Below are 19,501 nucleotides of genomic sequence, written 5' to 3' on the forward strand. Positions count from 1 at the left end.
CTGAAATTATATGCGCAACTGGCTGGAATAAATTAAAGAAGTGTGAAAGAGCTATCAAAACCCATAATTCTTCCGAAAAGAAAAAACAATCTGAAGTTTTGGCTTCAGAGGTGTACCTAATATGAAATTCTGATCTGCCCGACATATGTAAAGCATTTCCTTGAGACTGCCAACGTTTAATCTCTCTGTCAACTACAGTACATGGACACCTCCACAAAAACAAGTTGGAACCTAAATGGATAGGGTGAAACACTGGCAACACCAACCTGCTGGAGTGGTTGCAGGCAGCAGGGCTTGATAGCTCTGAATCACAAACCGTGGGGCATTGTCATTGATGTCCTGAAGGTTGACTCTGACAGTAGTCTGTCTTGTCCAGGTGCCGCCATCCTCCACAGTGACAGTGATGAAATAGTTTGCTTGTTCTTCTCTGTCTAATCGGCCAGACGTGGTCAGGATCTGCCCCGAGATTGGATTGATTGTGAACTTGTTCCCAATGGCAGAGTCCAGTCTGTATCTGTGTGTTGAGAACAGAAAAATTATATGCTGTTTGTTTCCAGTTGTTCATTTGTTTGATGCAAGCTGTAAAAGTCAAGTTTGCTATTTGGTTAACTATTTTAAAAAGCTTTCTTGAAAGTTTATAGGGCCTACAGTCTTTTGCATGAAAGGGGAAACTAAACTTGGATTTCACAGTTTCACTCATGCTGTCAACCTGTACAAATGTTTCATTTATGACACCCATCAACTGCTGAATGCAATGGTAGTAGGATAAAGCAATTTAGTGCCAAGTCACTCACTTTCTAGAACTACTGATGGACTCTTATGATAACAAGTTAGCAAAGATGCTTTTCTTGGGGAATTCTGAATTACAAATGTTACTCTGTTATGTTTGTATCCTTTTTTCCCTAAGTAGTTGTATGTCCGATTCAAATTTCTGAATCCCAGAAAGTTGTAGTTTGATAATTTAGCACCAACAAATAACCTTATCTCTTCAAACTTAATAAAATCTGATATAATATCTTGACTAGGACAAAACAAAAACAGACAAGGAAGTTGCAATGCCCTTCTTCTTCTCTTTCTTTCACTCTCTCTCTCTCTCTTTTCCCTAAACACGGACAGTAGTGGCCACTCAAGTAGAGGGCTACAGGAAAAAGAAATAGAAAGCAAAAGCGGATGAGAGAAAAAGGAGGGCATTTCTATGACAAGAAATGATCACCGTACCTCAAATCTGCCGTGGAGTCAGCATCAGTAGCACTGACTTGGAGGACTGGAGTGTTAGAGCCTACTTCCTCCTGTAAGGTCACAGTGTAGCTGGGCAGTTCAAACTGTGGGGGATTGTCATTGTCATCAGTCACCGTGATGACAATGTCAGTAGAACCCTGACGAGGCGGACTCCCTGCAGGTGGTGTGAAACGACATAGAGGATATCCATTTTAATACTTGAGAAACTTGTGAAGAGGAAGTGTCTGTTATGAAACACCTGCAGGCCAAAGCCCATCCAAAAATCCCCCGAAAATTTCTTCCGGCAAACCTTGAAAGAAAAATCCTATGAGTAAGATCAGACAGGGGTAAAAATGAGCGCAACTCAGTGCACCCATAATTGATGACATCCTAGGTGAAATTAACCTTGCAGATTAATTATAAGCAACTCACACACAAAGCCACAGATTTAAGATATCAACCTCCAGGCTAAACACAACTTTACTTCCTAAGTACACATGCAAGTATCTTTAAACAAACATTTTACAAGCTAAGAAACACATATTAAGACTGTGATCTCTACAGATTCTACTGAGGATATACCCGTAGTGTTCCAGCAAGTTTTTCTTTCCTGGCAGTTCATTTCTATTGAACCTTCAGCTCAGAACTCACAGACCTAAACTACCTTTAAATTGGCAAAAGACAGATTTACACTTGTTTCATACACCTCCCTTTAATAGAGAAATCTTTCAAGACTTTCAGTCACTTTATCTGAAAACCACCAGCCACCCATAGTTAACTGGTCCCTGCAGACCTGCAGGGAAGCCAGCCAGAATACAAAGAGAGAGATCCCCCTCTGATTTATTTCTGTACTTAGGCCAGATCAATTCCAGAGAAAGAAATGCTATGGAGGCTGATTTCAGTTCCCCTGGGCCCAATAATATCATTTTCTGCCACCTATTTTACTACAAGCTAGCAGTAAAATATTTCTGCCCCTCTTTTTACTACGTTGTCTCGGTCACGTATACCACTGCCTTTTTGAACCTGATGACTTTGGAGCCATTGACAAGCCCTGAGTCTGCTCCCTTGTCCCTTCCTCAAACAGAGACACCCAGTGAGGGGAAAAAAACCCAAAGCCCCAGGTCAACCTCAGCCCAAAATGTTCAGCTCTCAATATTTGATTCTTTATTCTATTGGAAATAAATTTCACAACTGGGTCATGTTTGCCACTTGAAGCACACACTGTTTGTTTGAGTAAACATTCAGACGTTAATACAAATTTAAATAATTTATACAAGTGGGTCCTGTTTTTCTAGGGCGACTCTAAGTAAATAAACAGGCTTGTTCTGAAATGTAACTAGTGCACTGTACTTGAAAATAACAAGTTGACTTATTTATGTCTCCACTCTGCGAGGTGGGAATGGAATTTCATGATTTATGACGCCGCGTTAATTTTATTGAGAAACTGGTGTCTTTGGGGTCATCTAATGGAAAGACGGGAAACAAGTGAATGACCTCTGAGATGTTGTACTGCTGGGAGAGAATCTTTTCCATTTATCCATTTTCTTGAACACCATATATTTCTGTGTGTGTGTGTGTTTTACTGGTTTTTACTGCAAATAATAAAACGTTGTAAAACCACAAGAATTTCATTGTGTAACACCCACTGGTGGGAGTGATCTACAAAGTCCAGGTACTGGTAGCATATTCCCACTAGGCTTATTCTTACTACAGCAAACCCCACTCAGGTTGGTCAGGGTACACATTTTTTGTTAGTGTTTCAAAACTAGCAAAACTAGGGCCACTTCATGACAGCACTGCTAAGCTGGGAAATTCACTCAGCACAGAAAATGGGTTACCAACCAAGAGACCACAGAACAGTTAGCCTTGGTCAAGGTGTTCATCATTCGTCGCAGTGCATGCTAAGCAGAGTGCACCAGCCGCTCGAACTCAAGGCGAAGGGCGACCTCACGCAGTCTAAGATATATGCAAATCAGCTGAACCAGGACGAACGCCTTGTTGCAACCGTCCGCGAAAGCTGTATTAGGCGGTGCGCATTATGCAAATGACAAGAGCCAATATTTTAAATATGCTTTTGGATTGGTTCACATTAGTAAGTGCATAATTCAAGTCAGTCGTAGAGCGAAAGGTTAACTGAACGCACATGTGGCTATACCGGTACATGTACATGACAAGTCAACAATATAAATTTTGCCAGCTGATCAGAGTAATCGGAGATCAAGTTCACCTTTGCTTTGCTTCATTGTGATTGATTTTTTTCCAACGATTTAAATTAGTGAACAACACTATCTGGCTTCATCGGTTGCAATACAGACTAGGTCAGCAACCTCCAGTTTTGCATTGACTAATGCTATGGGCTTCATATATATCTGGTCAGAGGAGCTCCCAGCAGAAAGGTGCAGCCTGAAAAATAACAGATTTCCCGTAGTCTGTTGGAAAATTCATGAAAACGTCGCAACCCTGCAGAAAGTATTCTAAGGCTTGCCACTGCTTGGCACGAAAATCACCCATTAATTAACATTAATTTATCTGACGCAGAATTCAAGCAACAAGACAACTCATCGTGCTGCAGTCATCTTGGAAGGTCCGCCATTTTATATTATTATCATGCATGCCAGTTCATGTTGATACATTATGCATAGGCGCTATGTATACTTAGCTGCGATTGGTCACTGTGCACTCATCGCATGCTTGCATCTATTAATGTTCACAGACGAGGTCGTGTGCTAGAAAGCAAGCGTAAAAGTAAAGAAAAACGTAAGCTTCAGCAGACGGTTTCACCAAGGCGTCCGTCCTGGTTCAGCTGATTTCTTAGACTGCATGAGGTCGCTCTTCACTTTGATTCGAGCGGCTGGTGCGCACTGCATTGCGCTGGATGACAAACACCTTGACCAAGGCAACAGTACAGTAGGTGTGTGAATGTTGCCCACCACCACTGCTCTGCTGATATTTGTTCAGCACACGAAAATTGCTACGCAAGATTTTTCAATTAAAAGCTCTGCGAAATTGGATTCACTTCAGCAGCTGTTACAGTTGATACATTAGTAGTATTATTCTTTGAATGTACATGTACATGTACATTTGCATTCAAAATATTGCCTCTAAACTAGCTACTGTAAACTTAACTAGCATTGTAAAGAATCCAAAGGTGTTGAATTGTGGCTTCCAAACTAGTTACACTTTTCAGCTTTAAGTGCAAGGAAACCATACTGGGAACATTCTAGTTGGATTTTGGACTCATCTTGACAAATGAGAATGCTAATTCATGCACAGCATTTCCAGCTACAGGGAACATGTATTAGCATGTAAAATACTGATGAGCTTCTTCTAACCAAAAATTAAGTCAAACTAATAAACTTCATAAGGTGAATCGTTGGCCTTTAAATTCTTGAAAACTTGTTGCAGTTATGCATGCAGTAAAAATCCAGACCATGAAAATGAGACCCTCAAATAAGCAGGTATAATTGAAACATTTGTCCCACCAATAAAAGGTTTTAGATCAGTCTTTAAAACTTCCTTCACACATTCTGCTCAACCCTTCAGATGGCCTTTACCGGCATGCAACAATACCTACCCTTCCGGGCAATTTTCTGCCTTTCAATCTTGTGACATGACTGAAAGCCATCAATTTGCATGCAGACTGACTGTAGAAAACTATACAACAGTTAGTGACCTTTGCTGAAAGCCTCCAAAATGATGGAACAGTCATGTTCAGTTTGTTTTACTCAAAGACTGCAACAGTCGTTCTTAAAAAAAGTCCTGGCAATATCCAGTAATCCACAAGCAGTATGTTCAGTCACAAAGTTGACTTCTTGGTTTCCTTTTAATTTTTTTCAGGAAAGCCTTCCTCTAAAAACGGATCACAACAATCCAGACATATAACTGTATCAATCCATCTTTAGTACATTAAAAAGGTGCTTATCCCACACACAAAAAAGAAAAGTTAACACAGGCTAGTTTCCCAGGAAAAAATTAATGAAGCGTACAAAAATCCAGTACCACAGGGCAGTGTCAACAACTATTTGGTATTAATCTGGACAAGCCTGCCTGGGCCAAATTTATCCACAGAGAATTTCCTTGGAGGCATTATCCCAAACACACCGGTATATATACAATGTACGTAAGGATAAATGGTGGCACTTTTTTCAAGGTAAAATGCTGCTTGAAATAAATTGGAAATTTAAAGCACAGTGGTCTGGGATTCTACGCTGAAAAGAGGCAAAACAGAAGAATTTAGGCATCAAATTAAAAAAAAGATTTCTTACCAATGATTTATAGCTCTATATTTTGCAGTTAGGTTCAACTTAAAAGAAAGCACTTGTGACTGAGGCCATGCACATGTAACCGACATAGTAGTATTTTTGACTGAAAGTGTGCCATCATGTTTTTTTATGCATTTTTATCACACAATTGAGGCTAAGCCTTAACTTTTTTTCCGTGTCAGTAAAACATGAGAGTGAACAGCGCGCTTTTGGAATCCATGCCACAATCATTTTAAAATACTATCCGAAGTAAGCCCCAGAAAAATACAAAACATTCAAATTTTGTCTCACTCCCAGAAAGTATTCCCTTTAAAAAAAGGGGGTTACCAAGAACAAAAACAGTAACCACTGTAGGACAACAAAAAGTCCTGCCCATCAGAAACCACTCCATGCTTTCCCTGAAAACCAGAATCGGCCAAAATGCCCTCCAGATACTAGGCCAAAATTCCGGTTTCATTTCACCACAGGGTCTGTTAACCACCTACATAACCATCAACTGGGGAGTGGCCCCAGCCTGGCCTGGTGGAGTACCTCTGGTGGTGTAACTGTACCCTAAAAGCCCCCCAAAGCCCATTCCATGGAGAAAGATAACATTCCACTGTTTCCAAACAAAAGACTGGAGTTACAAGCTGCATATACCTGAAAGGACATTCATGTGGCCATCTGGATCTGCTTTAAAGAGCAGAACTACTGCCTTTTAGGTGGGGAGGGGGGAAGGTTGGAATTGTGCGGTCATGTTGGGGCACTTCTGAATGATCGGGTGTAAAATGAGTATCGTCAGAAAACCGATGGAGCAACATATTTGCTGGAATTTTACACAGGACTTGACAGCATATCTGTATATATGTACATGTATATGCCTCACTCAATCCATTATTTATTTCCATACAACTCTAACACCATGCTCATAAATGTTAAGTCTGTCAGACCAGGGAAGAAAAATTCAATTTTTGTCATAATGAGTCAGTCAGTAAAATACAAACCCACCACCCCCACAAAATCCAGGATTGTGATTTCATTGCACGAACATTTAATTACAGGTACCTAGCTATTTTTATGTACCCGGAAACGCTGAAAGGAAAACACTTGTTTGTAGACACAGCAAGCACGGGGTCTCACTTGAAGCAGCCTACAACTGGCAGCAAACAGGTAGGAAATAATGGAGGAATGATGGAGGAATAATGGAGAGGAAGTCATAGGCAATTAATAGTCAACTGCAAATCACCCAAGGAGAAATCCTGCAGATTGACGGCTGAAAATTCCCAGATGGGACTTGGCTATTTAGTCTGGAAAATTTTCAATTTTCATTCAACACTGGTTGACCGATTATATGCACATGAATGACCAAGCACAAGGGCAGTTACCAATTTGTGGATATTTAGGAATAAAAAAGAGCACACAGGGCCATAGCCCCTTTCACTCTGTTTTCCTGTATTAATGACCCTAGATCCACCATGTAGACACAGTGTATGTGTGCAATTATATTCAATTCCCCCAAAGGATATTCTCAATCAAACATCAAACCTAGGCAAATACTTTCCTGCTTAAAAACAAAGCCAATACCCCAAAATAAACAACATAGGGGCCTATCTTTAAAAAAAATTAAAGTTGAAAAATGCAAATGGTGCATTATTCCATTTACAAGCAAAGAATTAACTGAATCAATTCCAGGACTGATTCCAACATTCAGTACAGTGCATGAACTTCACAGCGTAACCGTTTAAAACTGAAATGTGAATTCTGCTATTATGCTAAGCGGTAATAATATTCCGATTGCTGACAAAATCGCAGAAATATACAACTGATGCAGCCTCCACTGCCAATCATTCTGCCAGCACAACAGTTGTGTGATATACAGTGTTTTTAGTATATTCACAAAGACCAATATGTGTGTCCATAATTCTACATATAACCTATGAAACCTCCAAGAAGTTTTAGGCCTCTATATACAGATCTGCATGGAATGCAGGCAAACATCTCCATCAAATATACACTTTACTAGGCACAGACAAATGTAACATCAAGAAAATAGAAAATCTACCAAGGGACTGAAGCATATATCTATAGCTATTGAATTTGACCAGCAAGTAGCACAACCAATGGGGAAGGCACCACCAATATAATAGATGACCTCATCAGCAGCTTTGACAAATGTCTGGGGTGGCATGTTCTCTGTGGCTAAGCATGGTTCAGGAAATGAGCAACACTATGGCCAGATGTCAGGCCAGGGCTTCATTGGTGTTAAAGACATCTCACGCTAATTGGCAAATGAACTTGACAATACTGCTAACCCTCCGTGTACCCCCCCCCCAAAAAAGAAGATCATGGAGAAATTGACCATTGTAATTGGTCAGTCATACTTCAGGCAATGATTTTTCCATAAAAACGAATTCTAAAACACCATCTACCGGTACAGCACCTCATGCTTGTCTGTGGTTCAATGTCATTTAAATTTCCACGGAAAAAAACACTCTGCAAAGATGGTGAGTGGAAGGAAATCTATCTGATGAATCATGAGAAAAACCACCTAAATCTACCGTGCATGTAGTTTCCACAAATAAGCATGTTTAAAAAAGCTCTTACAAGGAAAACATCAAGACTTCTTTAATATGAGTAACAGGAAGCCAAAGGATTTTTAGTTTCAACACTGCTATAAAAGTAGTGATCACTTTCTCGGCAGCAGACCTTTCAGTCCTTGGATTTTGTTTCGAGGACAATAATACTGTGTAAATTTGTTTTGGACCTGCTCTGGGGGAGATTTTTTTGGAACAGGATGTGAGGAGTGGATTTTCTGCAGCAGAACCAAATACCTGCCCCCCCCAAAAAAAATTCCAAAACGTCATGAATCTTGGCACAACTTTATTCACATTGAGGAGTTGGATCCAACTTTGCCAATGTCTGAAATAAAACTCAAGAACTGGCCAGTAATTCACAATTTTCTTTCCTAGTGTCATTCACATTCCCAAACACAGCTGCCCCATGGGAGGTAACAAAGCATAGTCAGTTTGACACAAGATCTCTCATTTATTCAAGTTCCAACTTTCCTTGCAAAAAGTTGATACTGATACAACGTGATAAGCCAGTAAGTCAATTATTTCTGTTTTTTCCTTCTCCCTTTTTTTCATGGAAGCCCCTTTGAAGTGAGCTCTTTATGGGGTGAGGGGATTTAACACAACTAATAAATTAACCATTGGTTTATACATTAAGCTATCCGTTGTGCTTGCTGCAGGGTCATGAGGTCACTCAAAGATCCCCCTGGTTCAGGCAGATTAGCTGCTTGAAAGAGATCTAACAAATTCAGTGCAGTAACGCATCAAGTTTACAACAACTTTGGGAAAGTAAAAAGTTTGATATGTAAAGACGAGATGTTTAAAAACCAAGCGTTACCTAGGTTCAGGATAGAAACACACACAATTGTGTGCAAACGAACATTTACATGAATGAAACTGGGTTAAAACCAGGTCCAAAATCATAAAAACTTAGCCTTGCACTGTGGGAAGAAAAACAGAAAATAAACACAACTTCCAGCCAAAACGTCAAACCTATTAATTGAAGAATCCTTGGAATTAACAACATCCACATATTATATTAAATGAGAATTGCAGAGTTCTGGGTGAAGACAAAAGTTCATTTCTGACTGATGGATTTGTTGGTCTGTGGTTTTTTGACCGTAACCGGACCTGATTGATTTGTCTGCTCAGCTAATACCCCTGGCTACACAAGATTGATTCTGGTGAGGAGTGAAGGGGTGTGACCCCCCCTGACTGATCCCAATCCTCTGGCTCAGCCAAACAACCCAATTTCCCATTCATGATAAACTCCTTGTTTGTGTCTGTTTACCAGACCTATTTATTAATCAGACCTCAGCAGGGAGTTTAACGAGGCCCAAGTCAAGTGTGGGTTGGAGGGAAACCTGATCTAAATACCAAAAACCAACGCCCAACCTCAACCTGTTGCATTTTTTGGCTGCACGACTGGTCCAAAATTTTAAGAAATAGATGGAAAATGTGGCAAGTTGAATAAGTAGACCCACAAATACTGCCAATGGTTACTTTTTATATTTGTTTGGAGACTTCTAAATCTTTTTTGACATGTATGTATAAGAGTGCTCCATAATATTCTGAAACTTCCAAAAAGTGAGTAAGAATATCTGACAACAGTGCCCGGATAAAAATCTACAGTGAACTTGAGTGAAAATGACAATGTTCACCAACCTGCATCTTCGGCAACAATTTTGAGTGCATAGCTGTCCTCCACCTCACGGTCTAATGATCTGGCCACATGAATCTCCCCTGAGTCAGGTACAATGGTGAAGAGGCCATCGTAGCTATTGCCCTCAATGCTGTATGTCAACTGGCCATTGGTCCCCTCGTCTTCATCAGTGGCAGATACTTGGGTGACGAGAGCTCCCAGTTGGTTGTTCTCTTGGATTCTTGGGGTGTAGGGAGTTAGGAACTCTGGTGCATTGTCATTGATGTCTTGGACAGTGATGGTGACGGTGGTGGATGCAATCCGTAACCCATCCCCGCTGTCCTGAGCCCGGACAACCAAGGAATAGGACAAGCGGCGCTCGCGATCAAGAGGGTTTGCCACAGACAGGACCCCAGAGGTTGGATCGATGGTGAAGTCTGAGTCATAATTGCCATTAAAGATGGAGAACCGAAGTTCTGCATTGATTCCTTCATCTGCATCAGTTGCGCTCACTTGCAGGAATTCCAAGCCAACTGGAACATCTTCTGGGAGAGAGGAATGGTAGGAGTCCAACACAAAGATGGGGTTGTTGTCGTTGATGTCCAGCACCTCAATTACAATGTCCATGGAGGAGGACTGAGCCGGTTGACCTTTGTCCGTAGCATGGACGGTGATGGTATACTCAGGGACACTCTCTCGATCCAGATCATTCAACAAGCGGATGTTACCATCCACGGAGTTGATCAAGAACACATTTCCGGGGACCGGCGACAGGGAGTAAGCGATGTAGCTATTCTTCTCCACATCAGCATCAACTGCATGGACAAACATCACCACATCTCCACGGGAGGTGTCCTCCCGCACGGAGACATGGTTCCCCGTGGTGAAGACTGGGGCATTGTCATTGATGTCTAAAACAATGACGGTGACCTGGGCCGTGGTGGACTTCTGCTGGACGAGGTCGGCAGCTTGGTCGGTGGCAGTGATCTCAAGATTGTAGAAGGACTGCATTTCACGATCAAGACCTATGATTGTGGAGAGGCTCCCATTGGGGTAGACGGTGAAACGACTGGTGGGATCACCCGAGGAGATGGTGAACACTATCTCAGCATTGGAACCTATACAAATGATACAAAAACCAACACTTTGAGAATATTGCAAACACAATCAAAGGATTTATCCTTTTAAACTCTATTATTTCTCTTCTTAACTAATTCCAGCCAGCAGGCCCCAGGCTTGGTGCTTCATGTATGTTTCGCCACAAATTTCAACTAAAAAATCGCAATAACAATAACTGTTAACTCTTAAGAGTCACTTGCAAAGACTTGTACAACATTTCTTGCCCAGTTAGTGTCTTTAGATCTCTCTTAGGCAGTACCACTGAGCAATATTGCTACAATAGACTGTCCATGGTCCCACACAGTACCATAGTCAGGGCACCACACTTGGTCAACCTCTGATACAAAAAAAGTCAAAACTGAGGCCGTGTCCGAAACAGGGTTCCAGAGCTACGGCTAGGTCTATTGTCTATGCGTCTCCACACATTTCCAATAAAGTGAAGACCTAGACCTAGCTCTAGACAAGAGATTTGGATGCAGCCTTAGACATGAGAGTTGAGGTAGTGCAAACTCCTGTTGTTTGGGCCTGCACCAACCTCCATTTTGAAGGGTAATACATGTACATTACAGGCAACAATTGCCACAACAGCAAACTGCAGCATAATTAATCCTAAGTGTTGCAGCTGCGCTTCCAGATTTGCAGGCGGGTGCGCGGTTCTCTGCTTGTTTCACAAGAGGGCGCACTTTATACCAAGCTTTTTGCCTCGCCGCTTCACATTAAAATATCCAAGGGCTCTAAAGGGGTTCCAAACCAGCCATTTATACCACTTGAGGGGTTCAGAGATACTCACTTGGGTAAGTGAATATTCCGCAAATTGGCTCTAATTTGAAAGTTATGGATTTGAGGGGTAAACTTTGTTCATTAATGGAGAAATATTAGAATTTATTAGAGGGTAGTCCACTTGGTTAACGTTGAATACATTACAAGTTGCTGTAGAGCCGCTGACTCACCTGATTATCATTAGCACCTGGTTCTCATTTGTATAAGTTATTATTTAACCCTAACCTTCCTCAATCCTTCACCTGTTGGAGGACTGAGGAGTGTTAGGGTTAATACCGGAGGTTTTCTCCTACGCTAATTGGGGGCCAGTAATTATGACAATTGTTCTCGTAGTTTATCATATAGTTTATTCTCCCTTTACTTTCCTTTCTCCTTAAAGCTCACTATGGACAGGGAGGGCTCCTCACCAGCCATGTACATGTCATTGGGAGGAAAAGAAAAATATATTCATATTCATATAAATTGGGTGTGCCACACAACTGCATTGGATAGAGTCCACAACAAGGAATAGGAAATTATCCATTTTTACTGACTAGTTATTCACATCAGTGGGCATGAGATCATTTAAAAAAATGGTATTCTACATTATCATCAGAACAAAGTTGCATAAAATACTGCCTGCATGTAATATAGGCTACAATTTCGTTGCACAAAATTGAGAAAAAAACACTGCTGCTTGAAAAAAATGTTTGGGTTAAAACTTCGGGAAAGACATGCTATTGTTGAGAAATTGTTCAACCAGCAACCCCATTCAGTCAATAGGCTTGAATTCTGGTGTGCTTTAACAGAATTAAATTGACCTGACAACAAAACCAAACCAAAGAGCACAACTGTCCTAGACAGCTTTGTAATGATTCATACCCAAGGGGTCAACTCTGAGGATTCCTCTTAGCAGCTGTCACACAGTGGTCTAAACTTTCCCAAAATTATCTCCTGCTACCACAAAAATCTGAATCTTGCACCATCTCCTCCAACAAAATCTTTTCAACAGGACTGTAAATGGACATGAACAAAAGCATGGAAATCTAATCTGTCATTGACCAAATATTTAACAGTGGATACATCTTTCTGCCCTTTTGAAATCAGCGTCATCTGTTTTATTAAATAAATACTGGGCATCCCCACCCCAGAAAAAATGCAAAAGGCAAAAAGCTCACTGTGCCTGGCATGTGGCCAGCAAAGCTATGTATGAAAGTGTCAATAACCTTCAGAATAATATCCTACAATCATAACAGGATGAAATTTCAGCATAAGTGTAATGACATTCCCAGGGCAGGGCAAGGGACAGGAGACCTGTTCCTAGGGACGTAAAGTAACACTTTTTTGGGTATGCTCTAGAAACTTTCTGGATTACAATGCTGTCTGCTTCCATCCACCCATGGCAAACAGGGCACTAAGAAGACAGAGTTGGGAAATAAATCTGTCTCCAGGGACTTGATGATTTAAGCAGGCTTGAAGAAATATTGTACTTGGACACATGTTACATGCATGTACCTAATTAAGCAGTACCACTTGAACGGCCAAATATTTGACAAAACAAAAATTTGATCAAAGCTGTGGTCTTGGAAAGAAAGAGGTCATTCTGAATTAATCAAATGACAACTCACTCATTACAACAAGGAACTTAGCCTTTTGCTCACACATGGAGATCAAGCAAAGTGAAATTTCATGAAAAGTTTTAATTTTATATGCCACCTGATGTGTACAGTATGTGTACATGTATAGTATGTGGATCCATCATCATGTGGTTTACGTAAGTTGAAAGGTTGAGAGGTGAAAGGTCCCTAATTTGCACAATGCACACAACTCAAGTTGTTACACTACCAGACTAAAATTGAATCTTCTGTGCAGAACAAAAGCGTGACCTTGTGACCTCACGTTCAAGAGGTATGTTGATGCAGGTAGGTGCATGATTGGTGCCTCGAATTCTGAAATGTTGATTGGGACTGGCGTGGGGGTTAACAGGGAACAGATCCCAACCCAGGTAGTTAGAGATTCTCTTACAATCTGTGAATATTGCAGTGCTTCATAAACTGCTCAGTGCAGTGAACACTCTGAGGATCGGTGGAAGGGACCCGTGAAATGCCGGGTGGTTTCTTGTTCTGCCTAGAGGGTAGGAGCTTTTGGTTTCCAGCCCTGCCGAGGAGTTTTCGGTCACAGCTTGCATTCAACTCAGGAGGATGCCAAAAATGCAACAGTTTATGCTTTTGTTGGCTCTGCGCGGATCAAGTTAACTGACTCCTTGCCCTTCCAACACATGGCTGATGTGACATGACTGGCAGCTGCTTACTACATTTTGTCTTGTTTATTCAACGGCGAGCTTCATGCTTTTTTTGGAAAGTTTGTAATCCCTATTGCAAGAAGCCATGATTTTCAGTCCTCACTGGAAATTAAGAACTTTCCTGATGTTTCTATTTTTGACTGATTCAAAGACAAAATAGTACAAAAAACCAGTCCATAATGTAAGGCTCCTTGCAATTCCTGCTTTTTCCCGACTGCTTTTGCTCATGTTTTCTCAAATTATAGACGTCAAATTTGAAGGAAAATGGCAGATTTCAGTGTGTACCTGAGTCAGCATCAGTGGCTGTTACCATGACAATTTCTGTCCCCACAGCAACATCTTCAGCAACTTCAACCCAGTAACTTGTGGGATTGAAGACTGGCTCGTTGTCATTGACATCCAGGATACTGAAGTAAACAGAAGCAGTGGTGGAACGTGGAACGGTGCCTCTGTCATTGGCACGAACAGTCAGAAAGTACACTTGCTTCTGTTGAGGAAAAACAATATGTCATTATAGTTTCCAGACTGGAAAATCCAATCAAACCGGAACTACAGCAGCAAGCTCCAAACATTACTTACACTGAAAGCCACTGTAATCAAATTTGAGCTTTTCTGTAAATCACAGGTACATGTAGGCCCTTCATATAGTAAGAGTTTTTGTTTTGTTTCTTTTGTTGGGGGGGTTGAGTGTAAATTGTATACAAATGGCACAGTCTATACTTATTTTTCTACAAACCAACATTTAATATATTAAAACAGAAGAAAATGATCAACTAGATTTGATGTTTCAGTGTTACATGTACATACAGTACTTGTATTCATTTAATTATTTTTATTACACATTATTGACGAGGGTTGCAAAAGTAATGCTTCAAAGGATTACCTCTTCAAAATCAAGTTCTGTCAAAAGGGTGAACTCTCCTGTCAGGGAGTCCAGACTAAAGATGTCTTCTCCTGGTGCTCCTTCAGCAACAATAGAGTAAACCACTTCGCCATTGGTCCCAGCATCTGGGTCAGTTGCTGTTACTGCATCCAGGACCGTCCCAACAGCATGATTCTCCAGCACACTAAATGAATAAGTGGACTCGGTGAATGCAGGGTCGTTGTCATTGGTGTCCTGGACGCTGACCTCCAGCGTTGCAGTCTGGAACTGCCGGCCATCACTGGCTCGCACCCCCAGTGTGTAAGTGGCCACTGTCTCCCGATCCAGCTGTCCACTGGTCCAGATCTGGCCAGTGTCTCTGTCAATGGTGAAGCGGCCATCATTACCACTAACGATGCTATAGGATATCTGGGCATTGGAGCCCGTGTCCGCATCATGGGCCATAAGCCGTGTGACAGGGGAGCCACTCCGGGCTTCCTCTGATATGTTGACTTGGTAGACAGGGAGGGCAAAGGTTGGTGGGCTGTCATTCTCGTCCAGGACAGTTATGTGGACCTGCATGAAAAGACAAAAGATAAAAGAAATGGATTGAAGTGCATTAAAGAAATCAGACTAGCCAAAAGAGTACTGATCTTCCGTGCAGTGAACGCACTTAAAATTATTCTAGTACATGGATCACAATACGGCCGTTTCACAATAGAGCGCCACCAAGAGTTTGCAAAATGTTGGCCAATAACAATGAGCGAAATTTGTTGATCCAACGTGTGTTTGGAAACGGTCGACAAATTTTGCGCGTTATGATGGCCAACGCGTTGCAAACTCTTGGTGAAACACTATTGTGAATCGCCTGTACTGCAAAATGAAAAAGCCTACAACAGGTCTTTGTAACTAAAAATGGCCCACATGTGAAATCAACAACTACAAATGATATTTATCAAGAGAACTTTGTCAGTAAGATATGTGAAAAAGAATGGCTCTAATTACTTATTTGAACAGTCCTTGTTCAGACCATAATCATCCATGCACACATCTCAGATATCTCTCCCTAACACCTTCTGCTGTGCCAAATTGCACACAAATCCCACCACCTTTCAACTGCAACCAGTTTAACCATTTGAGGAAGTGCAATGTAATATATTCATTTCTCCAGACATTAGGGCATTTGATCCATTAGGCACCCACTGATTTCCCCCAAGCAGAATGATTGCATGTGTGAAAAGTTACACCTGGGTCTTGTTTGGTTTGCCGTTTCGTTTCAGCCACTGGGCACTTGAACCACAGAGCATAGGAAACGTTTTCTTACTCCTCAGTACTTGAACAAGCTGTGGGGTCCATTTAAATCTATCTTTTTTTCACGTTGGGTAGATTATTTCAACTGAGAGAAACCAAGCCAATGTATGAGGTCCTATGTACACGGACATCATTTAACTCGTGTGATAAGAAATACACTACAAGCATCAAGCAACGAAGAATGTGAACTTCTTTTGAAAGAACTAACCGTGGAGAATTGTAGTGGGTATTGAAGTGGGTTCATTTGAACTACACAATGTCTCCAAAGAGATACTAGACGTTGACCCCAATGACTCTTACTGAAAAACCTGCCTTTTGACAGGTGTTTCATACACCAAGTTTAAGTAGGATGCAAATGGTGGCTACTGTGGTTCACACTTGTTATGATGGCTTGATAGATTACAGGCATATTCAAAAGACATGCAGAGCAGACTGGGTTAGGCCCAGACCACGCAGGACATTGGAGGCCAAACGTATCATGTCTGGTATGCCCTGTGAGGAATTTGTAAGGAGGAAGTGTGGGGGTGTCCTAATCCCAAATGGAGCCAAAAAGCAGGATATTTGTTTCAGATTCAGATATCCCAAAAGGAACCATGTATCTGGAACAATAACAGCATCCAGTGACTAAATTGAATGCACTTATATGTACATTTACAAACAACTGATGCCAACTGTTCTGGCACACACTTGGGCATTATTTCTACCATTTTGTCTGTGATTAATTGAGCAATGTTTTTCAAGTCCAAATGTCGTTTAGTCATTCAGTGTAGTAAAATTTCTTTCTGTAACCAAGTAGGCCTTCAGTATGTGCCCAAGCCACTATGGCATTGAGAAGGCAATGTCTTTTGTAAGGAAAGTCATGACCAAGTTGTGAGGACAACAATTTGTCCCCATGACATTGTTGGTCCCAGCAACATCCATCAACTGTAAAACAAATATGGGTGTACCCGTACTTGACCAGCTAATAACACCAGACATGCTGTTCCTCTGCCTTGCTCAGGTGTTACTCATTCATGGGGGAAAAGTATGAATGTTTTGAATTCCTTTTTGCTATCCTTTCCCATGCTGTACTGCTTGGGATTGATGACACAGGCAATTAGCCGACATCAGGCTTGAAAGAATTGCTGACACCACAAGGTGAAACCGCTCATTATCAGTCCTGGCACCATTGTCCCCTGTGAAGGGCAGTGCCCATCCTACGAAACCAAAATGCCTCTTCCATATGATTGGATAGGCAGAACACCAGGCAAGGTGAATTTTCCTTTTATCAGACTCAACAGGTGAATGAAATCAACTCCATGAGAATGGATCAGTAGACTTAAAATGAGGTACATCCAGTTCTCATCTGGCCACTTGTCCTTATAAACAAAATTTGTAATTTGGACTGGCACTTCTGCTTTTTCAAATTTTACAAGCCACCTTTTCACATACATGTACCCGTACATGTACATGTATGTACATGAACATGTGTAAAGCTTTTAGCACTAGGTAAATAGGTAAGCATGGAAATATGGTCTGAGATATCACCAAGGGGTGTCAGTTTCCAAAGTTTTTTAGCAAAGGACAGACAGTTTTAACCCTGGCTGAGAAAGGACAGGCTGGTGTTTCAATTCTACGAAATATCACATACATTCACTCCAAACCCACTCTATCCAAACCCATTCTATCCCAGTGTACAATACGCTGCATACTTTAATGCAAGTGTCCTTTTACCATAAAATCATCATTCAAACAAAGAAAGGTTTTGAAAATGAAACCGGGCGCAAATCTTCAAAACATATTGGAGTAGGTGGCCCAAAGGTTTCTGCACAGTGTAAAGCTCCACTTTGTGTGTCAACACAGCAAGCTTTGTTACATCTAGTACCAGGATGCCATTATCCACCTCTGTAGGGACAAATTTTCCGCAAATGTGGTGACAAATTGACATAAAAATGCGTCTTGACACCTGGACACTGCATTGTTCGGATATACCTGAGAAGCAATCTTCCCACAAATACTGTAATACATTTTCCTGTCAAAAATCTTTTCATTTCAAACAGCCTGCCTGCCCAGCAAGTCTGTGAATGCTTAGAAACCATGGTACCTACTTCCATCTTCACAACCAAAGAATCGTTCGTGAGTTCGTCAAAGGATTGCCGCAGCTTGTAATCTGAAATCCAATTTCATACTTATTGTTCATTTGAAATGGAATGCATGACTAGACTGACTGCACAAATGCATGGATGCACTGGGATATAATATGATTACTGCTGGGGTACTGCCAAAGTATCAACTCACTTCCAACCCTTCTATTGAAAAGCAGTGAATCAATTCTGCAAAGGTTGATTTCTACAGGTGCACCCACCCTGTTTTTTCCCTAAATCTAATACTTTTTCAAAGGCCACTGGTACATGAATGCCTTACACATGAACTGACTGTGACAGATTCCAACAAAATAACAGCCACATGAATAACCTTATAAATTCAAATGAAAAATATTTACTGCATGTAAGAACAACACAAAAGAAACCTGTTAAAATACAATACAGGGGCACTCAGGGGTGTAAACGTTTTCTCCATCGTTCATGGGGAATTGAAAGCAAATGAACTGTGGCTTACACCTACATGTAGTGCACATGTATGGAGGCACATAGGGGGGGCCACAGACTTCCTCTACCCCTTCCCACAGCCAATGTAATTAAACATCCGAGTATTAAAAAAGGGGGGGGGCAAAAAAGTTGTCTTACAAGTGACCAAAATCGTGTTGGCTTTGAGTCATCACAGAAATATTCCAACAATCTCAATATGCCCTATGGCGGTTGGTTTTAAGGATCTTAAGTGATCATCTTGCAGCTGAGAACATTTCTTCCTCCCCATCCTTTCATGGTCTGCTGTAAAACCACAGTCACTAATTCCCACAATACAAATGCTTGTTTCTTTTCCTTCTTTCTCTAGATTAGCGACAAACTGGGAATAATCACTTTGAACAAGATTCATAAGAGAAAGAGGATTACATGAAGGATGAAGGGAAGAACAAAGGCGAAGTTCCCCTGGAATGCAACAGCTGCACAGTTACTTGTTAATAAGGCACTGGACAAGGGACTGAAAAAATCCCACAGACAAGATTTCTCACAAACTTAAGAGGATGCATTTAGCACAAGTAGCCTCAAAACTAAAGAGATAAAGATGGATTCATTTCTGTTCAATGGATTATCCGTGGTACCTGCAGAACAGAGGAATAAGAAGGAAACTTTTGAAGCCCAACCAGCTTGCGGTACAATACTGATTATTTGTGTCATCTAAGACTAAAAAAACTCTTTTTGCTTGGAAGAACAGCTCAAACGTGAAAGGATTTAGTAATACATGTACTGACTCACCAAGAAGACATTTTGGCAAGTGTACACCGTCCAAACACTTGACGAGGCAATTCACCAGTTAAACCAGAATTAAGCAGCATTGGAATTTAGGTAATATGGATTTCCTGGTTTAAGGGTTCAG

At 41.2% G+C, this 19,501-nt stretch overlaps 1 protein-coding gene across 1 annotated transcript in view; it reads right to left on the bottom strand.

Annotated features, from left to right (window-relative positions):
• fat4 (FAT atypical cadherin 4) overlaps nucleotides 1–19,501 on the bottom strand; it is a 75,598-nt gene that overhangs the window by 16,094 nt on the left and 40,003 nt on the right. Inside the window, exons 2-6 of the mRNA XM_022235916.2 lie at nucleotides 14,735–15,289; nucleotides 14,137–14,338; nucleotides 9,695–10,789; nucleotides 1,219–1,393; nucleotides 267–514 (exon numbers count right to left, since the gene is read on the bottom strand). Coding sequence (XP_022091608.2) covers nucleotides 267–514; nucleotides 1,219–1,393; nucleotides 9,695–10,789; nucleotides 14,137–14,338; nucleotides 14,735–15,289 — 2,275 coding nt within the window. The remainder of the gene's footprint in view (nucleotides 1–266; nucleotides 515–1,218; nucleotides 1,394–9,694; nucleotides 10,790–14,136; nucleotides 14,339–14,734; nucleotides 15,290–19,501) is intronic.

Source organism: Acanthaster planci, linkage group LG02 (assembly GCF_054643075.1).
Source record: "Acanthaster planci isolate LZ-2023a linkage group LG02, COTS_SCS, whole genome shotgun sequence".
Classification (NCBI taxonomy): Eukaryota; Metazoa; Echinodermata; class Asteroidea; order Valvatida; family Acanthasteridae; genus Acanthaster; species Acanthaster planci.